The 10,592-nt window shown below is 42.8% G+C and overlaps 1 protein-coding gene across 6 annotated transcripts in view; it reads left to right on the plus strand.

Annotated features, from left to right (window-relative positions):
• Positions 1-10,102, plus strand: part of Lclat1 (lysocardiolipin acyltransferase 1) — a 120,922-nt gene extending 110,820 nt beyond the window's left edge. For all 6 annotated transcript variants that reach the window (XM_021149524.2, XM_021149522.2, XM_021149525.2 and 3 more), the window contains one exon: positions 6,477-10,102. In XM_021149524.2, coding sequence (XP_021005183.1) covers positions 6,477-6,979 — 503 coding nt within the window. In that variant the 3' untranslated portion in view covers positions 6,980-10,102. The remainder of the gene's footprint in view (positions 1-6,476) is intronic.
• Positions 10,103-10,592: the final 490 nt, after the last annotated feature.

Raw genomic sequence — 10,592 nt, forward strand, 5'->3', positions numbered from 1 at the left:
AAAAGTCAAAGCAAAATTATAAAACAAAAGTTTCAGCAATTTTCTAAAAATACAGTACAAGCATTAGTTAAAACACAAAAAGGTATGCCATTGATTTCTTGTTTGTATTTAATATTTCTGGGAGTCATTTTTTTCATATGTAGCAAAAATCTCTTAATGCATTCATTCATATTCTTTGATCTAGCTACTCAACATACTCTAGAAAATTACTATTGTTGATTATAAAAATATCTATTTGTCTTAGAGTTTCCATTGCTGTGAATAGACATCAGGACCAAGTCAAATTCTGTAAGACAACATTTAATTGGGGCTGGCTTACAGGGTCAGAGGTTCAGTCCATTATCAAGGTGGGAGCATGGCAGCATCCAGGCAGATGTGAGGCTGGATGAGCCAAAAGTTTTGCATATTGATCAAAGGCAGGCAAGAAAAGACTTTTCTGTACTGGGTAGAGCTTCAAGTCCAAAGTGAGACACTTTCTCCAACAAGGCCACGCCTACTCAAATGAGGCCACACCTCCTTGGGCCAAGCATATTCAAACCACCATACCACTTAATTCTATTTAAGTGGAAATAATGTAAATATTCAAACACTAAGGACTTTCGTTCTTTGAAACATTCATCCATAAAATGTTTTAGGCAATTTTAAATGACATGGATGGAAAGTATAAAAGAGTGTTTTAGTCTAGGTAACTTGCTATAGTCTCCATCTCTCGTCCCATATATTCTCAACAAAACAAAACAGAGAATAATGTTCCAAGTAGGAAATTAGAGGATTCTCTCTAGTGATGCACTTGGTGCTGTTTAAGTCTTAATGCCAGTTGGTTTTAAGTGGCTCATGCATATTATTATTTTGAAGCTGAAAGGTGTCTTATTTATTCCTATTTTTAGTCTGTATATTCTGACTCTGCCCTTCAGGATGGTCTTCATGGGGGTTGAGTAGTGCCAGCATGGCGTGGTTTTTTGTCAGCACAGCCATGTGCCAGCTCTGGGGCAAGAGAAAGCTTACTTAGTTATGAAACCCAGCTTCTGCCCCAGGTGGCGATTTTTCTGTTTTGTTTTTTAAATATGAAAACAAAAATAAGCAGTGGCCTTTAGCTTTTATTTTAACATAAAATGCATCATGGTTGGTTGATAGGTTGACATTCTCTGTAATTAAATTTATGGAATCAGATCCAGCTAGATTTTTTAAGATTTATTTAATCAAGGTATCAAAATGAATTATATGTTATCAGTGCAACAAATGAATTATAAAGTTATCTCTGGTGTAATTTATACATACTTGGTTATAAGATGGGGAAAGAAGGGAGATTGACCGTCTTTGTAGTTCTGTTTAAGGTCACTGTTGGGGACATGAATCATTCTGTCATCAGGCTTAGTAGTCATGGCCACAGCAGCATCCCTTCCTTCTGGTAGGTTTGGAGTCCCAAAAGTTTCTTCCAGGTTTTCCTTTTAAGCATACAAGTGTACGAGGTTTTGATCATCTTCTATTCCTGGTGAACATTTGACACTAGTTAAAATTTTTAGTGACCGTGGCCTCAATTTGAGATCACAAACATCCCTTATACATTTGGGGAAAAAAAATATCTGTATTAGTTTTCAACTGCTGATGGTTATTGAAACATGGCTACAGTATCAAGAATCCCCCTAGTGTCTGTTAGAGTCTTATAAGCAAGATTTGAAAGAGTAAGCAACTGCTTTGTTCCTCTCACTAAAAGAAACAGTTGAAGTCCCAGTGAGCTAACAGAATTATAAAGTAATTCGAACAGCTATAGTCTATGAAACAGAGCAAATCCTGCTAGATTTTCTTTTAATTTATTTAATCAAGGTATCAAAATGAAATGTAAAGTTCTCTGACCCAGTGCAGTCAGATGACAGGTAGGTGGCATCCATAGCTGTAATTTTAACTCTTCTGAAAAGCAGTGAGATCTTGTGAAAATTCATTCTATTGATGGCAGCTAGGTGTACAGATGATGTGAACCTTAGAAATAGCAGAAACAGTTTCCTTAATCCCTGTCTTTAATTGGTGAGTAAAGGCACCTTGCAACCTTTTTGACGCGACCTTTCGTTATTATCTGTGTGTCTGAGCCCAGCCCCTGCACCATGCTGCCCCACCCCCTGGTTCTTTACCTGTTGGACTTAGCTCCCGCGGGCTCAGGGGCCCAGACCATAGGCTCTCGATGAGACATGATAAAGAAGCAAGCCTTTCTACCTGCATAGAAATGGGCTCCTACACAGCAAAGCAGAGTCTTCTGGCTTTGTGTTGTCTAGAGATCTTGACTTAATATAAAATCAAGATCTTGATTTAATACAAAAGTTAAAGCTTATCAGGACTGTTGACTGCCCTTCCTAAGCAGAACCTTTCTCCTGGTTTATCCAGGTCCAAATCAGGACTTAAGGAAACTTTAAACTACCTGTAAAGCTTGGGCTTTGAATACCACAGAAGTGTCTTCTTTCCAGCTCCCCTTCCCCTTATCTCTGTATTCTAAACACTCTAATGCTGTTCTGTACTTATGCTGAATTATAAAAATGGTAGCCTCCAAAGTTCTAAATCTCAAGCAATCTATAAGAGACTTTCAGACTATTACCCTTCCAGGAACAAAAATTCATGGAACCCAAGTTAGAAAAACAAAACATGGCAAGGTCAACCCAGTCTCACTAGACAAATAGAGGTCATGTAGTAGGTTCTAACATTTATGAACTTACTGTGTGATATGTTTTATAAATCCAAGGGAGTGTGGTATGGTGCGGTGGGAAGGAGGTTGAGTCACCAGCCATAAGATGGACAGATGTAGTATAGAATAGAGCTTATTTGCGGGCAAGGGAAGGAGAGTTGAGAAGAGAGTAGAGACAAAGAGAGGGGTGGGACAGAGAGGGGGAGGGAAGGAGGGAAGAGACCATCCTGGAACATATGGAGAGGGGTGGAAGGGGAAGGGGAGAGAGGGAGGCGAGGGGCAGAGAGAGAAAAGGGGCAGAGAGTCAGAGAGAGAGGGAGAGGCCTAAGAGTCCTTTTTATAGCAACCTAGACCTACCTGGCTGTTGCTAGGTGAATGTTGGGCAGAGTCTAGAAGGAATGCCAACACTGTGTTCAAGAGCTCACTTTGCGTTTGCCCATTAAGTTGTTATAACTTACCAACAAAGAATGTATAACTTCCATATTTTCATATTTCATATTTTTAGATAAATCATAACCCATACTGCTCACATGCAAATTTCTAGAACCTCTTTAGGTGCCAAGATTTTAAAGAGGCAAATATGTGGTTCTTGTTTGAGCATACAGTGGCAGCTGGGTCTCATGGCAGGCAGGGCCACCCTGGACTTGGCACTCTTCACTGGAGCTGGATGTTGAAGGAAGTTGGATCAGGTATTCCAGCAAGAGTAAAAATAATAGGATTGAAGTAGCAGGGATTCAGGACACAGACTTGTAAAACAGCAGTTGGAACATTTATCTTGAGTGAAAAAAGGCCCAACCAGGAAGGCCCTGATTGACAACCTCAGATTCTAGGCAAACAATGCTAAGGACAATGGTAGAGAGGGCACACAAATGCAGCTTTCCTACAGCCAGCATGCTGATGAGAACTGCTCTAGAGAGAAAGGCCATGGCTTCTCCTGTTGGCCTTATGGCCCATGATAGTGATAGCTGACATTCACAGACACTAGCGATTTTTCCTGGACATCTTATTTAGCTCTTACAACCTTTTACTGATGTACTTATAGATACAAGAGCCAAGTAAGCCTCAGGGAGACCATGTAACTTGCTCAGCGGGCTTAGCCAGGATTTTGACTCAAGCTGTTACTTCTATAACTCCCTACCTCACCCCATGCTATGCACGTTAGTGAAGCTAGGCTGTTTGTGTTGAGTTACTGTCATGTCAAAAACATACAAGTTATTTACTGAACATCATCACCCCCAAAACATGAAGGGACACACACACACACACACACTATATGGACAAGTGCTTTAGTTTCTCACTGAAGCAAGTAAGTAATTTTTCTTATAGTTCTGATAAAAATTTCTGACAACCAATGGATATTTCATAATAAATATTAAGAACCTCTTATAGGAGCTAACGAACTGGCTCAGTGAGTAAAGAGCATGAGGGCCTCGTTCAAATTTCTAGCACCTCTGTAAAGGCAGGACATGCCTCTGTGTGCCATGAACCCCACTACTGGGGAGCAGGAACAGATTGATCCCACGAACTTGGTGGCCAGCCAATCTGAGAGACTATGTCAAGAGAAAAGTGGAGAGTGGTAGTGGAAGATGCCCAGCATCCCATTGTGGCCTCCATGTGCACGCACATCGTCATACATATATCCATCATACACACAGAAGGACTCTGTAGGAGAAGGGCTAGGACATTAAGAACAGACAGATTCAAACATCAAATGTGAAACTGGTACAGAATGAGGAGTAGAAGCTAGGAGCTACACAGAGCTGCAGGCCTGCCAAGGATCTGAGCAGTACTATGGAGATGCCAGTAACTATGATTACATTGGGTTTGGGTAAAGGCCAGGGGAATTTTTTGAGATAAGTCAAATCTGAACATAATTTTGATTCAGGCAGTGACATGGCAGACCATCTTTCCTTCACTGTGAGGGAAGTGGGGAGCTGAGGGTAGAGTTAAGGTGCAACATCCAGCAGCACACTGGCTGTGTGTGGAGAGGGTGTCAGCACCACATTGACTTTTTAGTCAAGGAAACGGCTTCCCTTGGGACTATTAGGGGACAAGTTGAAACCTGGTCATTAACCTAAAGTAAATCATGATCTAACCAAGACCGACAGGTACAGACGGCTTGAAGAACCATTTGGAAGAGTTATGCTGGATTATAAAAATGGTAGCCTCCAAAGTTGGAAGAGTGTGTGGGGGCATGGTGTGGATGACCTCGCTTTTTTGCGATCGTTGCTACCGAGGTAAAACATCAACAGTGAAATATACTCACCTAGATTCTGAGAGAGGGAGACTGTGCTGTCACACCCCAGACTAGAATAGTCCTGCTGGTCTCCAGATTTCCTGTGCCTTTTAGGTACTTCTTTCCCATGTAGGATTCACCGCCGTCACACAGGTAAGTCCTGTCTGCATCATCTGTTTCTGATGAAATTCAAATCCTCATTGAGTCTGTTCACTGGAGGGGAGAGGGGACTAGGGGATGGATATTGTCAAAGAGTATTAACGTATCTGTATGAAACTGTCAACAAAATCTATTGTTTTATATAACTGATAAAAACACTCTTATGTTTGTTCATTGAAGATATAGCAACATTCACAATAATACCAACAGTGCTTGCCCTTGAGCAAACACTAGACTTCCGGGCCCCGTGTATACTGGGTTCAGTTGAATGGTCAGGTGAACGGTCCACTGTACTCTGCAGTTCTTACAGTGCACCACTGATCTCTAACTGCAAAGGCTCTTACCATTAGCTCAGTGCCCAAACCAATTAAGTCTGGCTCCATCCTTGGCTGCCGCACCACATCAGTCCTTGTTATATTTTTATACAGCTCTATTCCTTTGGCCTGCCTCCTCTTCCTTGGCTGTTGTAACAGCCACACGGCTGTTGCCCCGCTGTCCCCAAGATTATCCTTGCTTAAAATCTGTGGCTACCACGAAGATGCTTCTATACACATACAGTGTAGAGGAAGGCCTGGACATGCCATGTGCTCCAGCCTGTTTTTAATGTCCCATTCCCATAGTGTACAACCCTGTCCATCTACAGAACTGGCTCCTTCCCGCTCATCTCCCATGTCCCCAAGGGACAGTTTGGGACTTTGTGCATCCTTGTTCCCCTAACTATGTTGAGAACATTTTGAAGGACACTGGGACCATGTCGGCTGTTTCTTCATCACCAGCATCTGGCTTGTGACTTCAAAAACAACCTCTCCCAAATGCCTGTGCACAATGGTGTTTCAGGTCAGAATCAAAGTTGTTATGCTTGTGTGTGTGTGTGTGTGTGTGTGTGTGTGTGTGTGTGTGTGTGTATGTGTATAATAGAAAAAAATTGACAATTTCTTCACATTTGTTTCTTTCTGAGGTTCTTTTGCAGCAGTTATCTTGGTCATTTTAAGGTAAAGGAGAGTACATTTCTATTGCCTTTGAAGAGATAGATGTGTTAATAGTGTCTGTGTAACAAATCTTGTGGCAGAAGGGTTGGGCCATAGCCTTTAAGTCCTACCTCAGATCCTGCTCATTGTGTGTATTCATGAAGTTCTAGAATGCAGATTACCATTTCTGGGAATGAAGATAATTTCTTTCTAAAGGTCTTTGTGGTAATTAGCAAACAGGGAAAAAAAGCTAAAAATGGCTGGTAAATATTGACCTAAGTACCCAGAAACACTGGTATTTTTAGCCCTTGTTTGTTCGTGGTGGTTCACTCTGTACTGATTCTTCATGCTCGAGGCTCTGCCTCGCAGAGTGAATCAGCACTACCACCCCGTTGACTGTTGGTTGCTAAAGCAAAGCTATTTTCATCTTTCCAAAACCTAGGTAAGAACCTCGATGCTATTCATGACATCACGGTGGCATATCCTTACAACATCCCTCAAACTGAGAAGCACCTTCTCCTTGGAGACTTTCCCAAGGAGATCCACTTCCACGTCCATAGGTACCCAGCTGACTCTCTTCCCACGTCCAAGGAGGACCTTCAGCTCTGGTGCCACAGAAGGTGGGAAGAAAAGGAGGAGAGGCTTCGGTCCTTCTACCAAGGAGAGAAAAACTTTCACTTTACTGGGCAGAGTACAGTTCCACCTTGCAAGTCTGAGCTCAGAGTCCTTGTGGTCAAGCTTCTGTCCATAGTGTACTGGGCCTTGTTCTGCTCTGCAATGTGCCTGCTCATATATCTGTACAGCCCTGTTCGGTGGTATTTTATAATCAGCATTGTGTTCTTCGTGCTGCAGGAGAGAATATTTGGTGGACTGGAAATCATTGAACTTGCATGTTACCGTTTTTTACACAAGCACCCACATTTAAATTCAAAGAAAAATGAGTAAGATGGTGGCATTCCTGTGACAACCTAGGGTTGTCTTTGTAAACTGAGGCGAGTTTTGCATGACTATGTCAAATGTTTCTTACTATCCTCATTCTTTGTTAAAGGTATTTTGCACTTAATTTTGTGGGGGAAATATTGCTATGGTTTCTTTAAAATCTCTGAATGTAATTCCAATGCTGCGTATGTAGCAGGGGTCAATCGCTGTGAATAACTAGGGTCAGAGTATTAGAAACAATCACTAAGCTGTCAAGACAAAATGCAAGCTTTTCTGAAAGGACCAACCTGTTTCTGAGAGACTTTTGGCTCAGAGGTAGCCTTGGCACCATGAACACCAGCCCCAGCATGTCTAAGCAGGTAATAGTCTGCCTGCCCCGCAGGACACAGTCCATTCTTTAATTCTTTTACACCAATCAAACCCAAAGGTGGACTTGCCTTGTCCTAAGCTGAGCCCCATTGGCAGGGAGCCCTCCATCACTGATAGTCTCTTGTGCTGAATGAGGCAGGAAAAGACCCCCTTTCCTCACCTGGAAATCACATCTGCACTCAGCTCAGAGAGCACCGTCAGGCTCTCCATTTGGCTTTTAAAAGACAGAAACTGGTGCAGCTTGCTTTTCACTCACACTCAGTCCTGCCTTCCTGATGGTCACCAGGTAATGTCATCTTTAGCGTGTACTGGTTCATGTAAAGATGCATTAGGAAAACATCTGTAGTTCACACAGAAACTGGAAGGCAGGTGTCTGTCCCATGCATGCAGGGTGTCTACCTTCTGCCATTAGAGCTACAACAAATGTGCCTGCAGACAGGATGGTGTAGCTAAAGCCCCCAAACCTTGATAACTTTACTCTTAAAACAAAAAATGCTAACTCAGAATGAGCTCTTTCAGTGATAGCAAGGACACACCCTCTCTTTTTAGTTATCTCTCAACAGTGACATTTAAACACACACTGACCTACTACTGTCTGCCAAATATTCCTATCATTTGGAAGCAATGACAACATAGCAAACCAATAGCGAGCACGCAGTGTCCTGGGTAAGAGAATCCTTGTGGCCACTGTTTCCACTCCACTGAGCTGCATGCTCCCATCTGTGTCATGTGATTGGGGCAGGGACAGAGGCACAGAAGCTTCCCCACCCCACCCCACCCCACCCCACCCCTGTATCCCACAGTCTCAGCAGCTCTTACTGCCCTGTGTGCCCTTCTTAAGATGGCAGTGCGCATCTGTACCTGCTAAGGACTTCCTCATCTTGCCAAGCACACTGAGAAAGCCCGGTTGGGGACAGGACACCATCAGCATAGCATGGTTAAGTCTGGCTTTTTGATGTTTGTGCATATGTTAGTGGGAGAGTGCTAACTGGTGCCTCTGGAGAAACAAGCCAGCCCATGTTTAATGGCTCCATCAAAACTCACTTTAAACCTGCTAGGAACTTACTAATTAGTAGCTGTGCACACCTGCCCTCAGCACAGCTGTTTGACTCCCGAGTTTTTAAGGTTACACACACACACACACAACCCTTCCCCCACCCTTTTTTCTTTCCCTTAATGAGAAAGGCTTCCAATTTTAAGTTTCTCTGATGGATCACATTTAAATGTGGAAATAGCTAGCAATTCGTTGCCCAGGAAAAAGAGAAATGCTGTCATCTTTGCCCACAGTAGTTGGGCTCGGTTAACAGTGCCGTCCATCTCATTGGGCACCCACAGGCTCTCTGTCTCTTGTTCTTCCCTTCGCCCTCTTCTGATCATAGAAAACATTAAGGTAGAAAATACCTTAATTTTACTTTATCTACCCCAAATTCCTAATACTGAGTACAGCACTAAAACTAGAGAATGTGGATACTCTACTTGCTTTAAGAGGAATTTCTCCGAAGGGGGAAAATAAATAAAAGTGTTTTTAAATTATAATTATTTGTTCTTACCTACACGTTTAACTGTATTAAAACTGTTTATTTAATTTAAAAACGCATATACATCTAATGCTTTTGAGCTTGGAACTGCTTTAAGTCAATACTTGAACCTCAGGCCTAAGCAGATGTGGCCTTGATGGTTGTCAGCCTGAGGAATGCCCCTGCCACACCTTCAGCCAGGGCTCAGCAGCTCAGCCGTGCTCCAGGAGACTCTTCCCTGCTCCCTGTGCAGGTGAGCCTAATGAGCGAAGTGCTCGCAGCACTAGTTGGCTAGTTGATCCCATTGGAAGAGATTTTACATATAGTAGTTGTGGGTTATTTATAATGTGAACCATTTCACCTTAAAATATGAACCGATATAGAGGCTGGGTGATGAGTTCCCACATTATGTGTCTTTGATGAAACAAACCCAAGGAATCCTAAACTTTAGTCAGGCAATGTGGCGGGAGAGACTGAAAATGAAGTAGAAACATATCTATCTGCGAGAGCTTCTCACTTAAGACTCTCCCTAAAATCCTGCCTCTGCACGCCCACAGAACAAACCCAAGAAGGAAGCAGCACCTTCCACTCGTGTTCTAATGGTGACCACACCACACGCAGACCCTATGTTGGTACAAGTCTGAGTTCTGCAGACTGGTTCCCATTTCCCCAGCTCTCAAGCCCAGCAAAGAAGCTCTAGTACAGCCACAATAAGGACTAGCAGAGGGAGCCTGTTGGTGTTAAACTGTTTACATTTCTTTATATACAATAATGTGCTTTCAGTGCCTTAGTTGTGGGTCCCTTTCTTTTTCCTGTTCTAAGAATCGTATACCGTGTTCTTAGATAAAGTCTCTCCTCGTCACTCACTAGGAGGAAAGTGGTGCCTCAGCACCAGTGGGTCAGTGGTTGACAGAAACAAAACAAAATGCTATGTTGTAACATGGAGAAGGGAGCTCGGTGCTGAGCTATGGCTGCCTAGTTCTTACACAGTGGCAAACAATTGCTTGGCCACGAAGTGGACTTCACACCACACGTGGCCCTAAAGGTGTCTTGTACCTACCTAAAATTTTTTATTTCAGAGTCTTGGTTTTGGTAACTTCTTTTTAAAAGATCATTACATGGAGAACACCAAGTTTTAAAAATAACTCACAGAATGGCCTTAGCTTCAGTGTCCACTGGGATATTTGTGAATTACCTGTAAAATGCATCCAGAATAAAATGGAGTGAATTACATGGTTCAAAAGCTGTTGTGATTCTGTTTTTACAGGAACGACAAAGTAAAGGTTACAGGGCTGTTGTTTCCCTTGATGTCATGGGCTTGCCCTGTGTTAAGGAGGAATTGAGGATCAGGATGGGTGTTAAATGCAGTCTCCTTTAGAACCGAATGCAGTGTTCACTGATTGAGATGGGGAGGCACTGTGTGTGCAGTTGAATTCATGCCCCAGTGTCAACAGAACCTGTGTTCCTCAGGACAACTGTCTATTCCATAAGTGCAGGACACAGGTGCTTAAAGGAGAAAAAGATAAGGACTCCGTGTTCCATCCCTCACCTCACTGTGTGACTGGGTGACTCTTAAACCAAAATGTGACAAATGTACAAAGAACTTCATTAGCTAAAAGGACACAGCTTCGGGGAGCCTATTGTAAACTCCTGAGCCCATTCTGCGTCTGCTTCTCCAGTGAGCACTGTGTGTGCAAGCCATGTTGGTCCCAAGGAGTGGGATTCAAAAAGAA

This window comes from Mus caroli, chromosome 17 (genome assembly GCF_900094665.2).
Source record: "Mus caroli chromosome 17, CAROLI_EIJ_v1.1, whole genome shotgun sequence".
Taxonomy (NCBI): domain Eukaryota; kingdom Metazoa; phylum Chordata; class Mammalia; order Rodentia; family Muridae; genus Mus; species Mus caroli.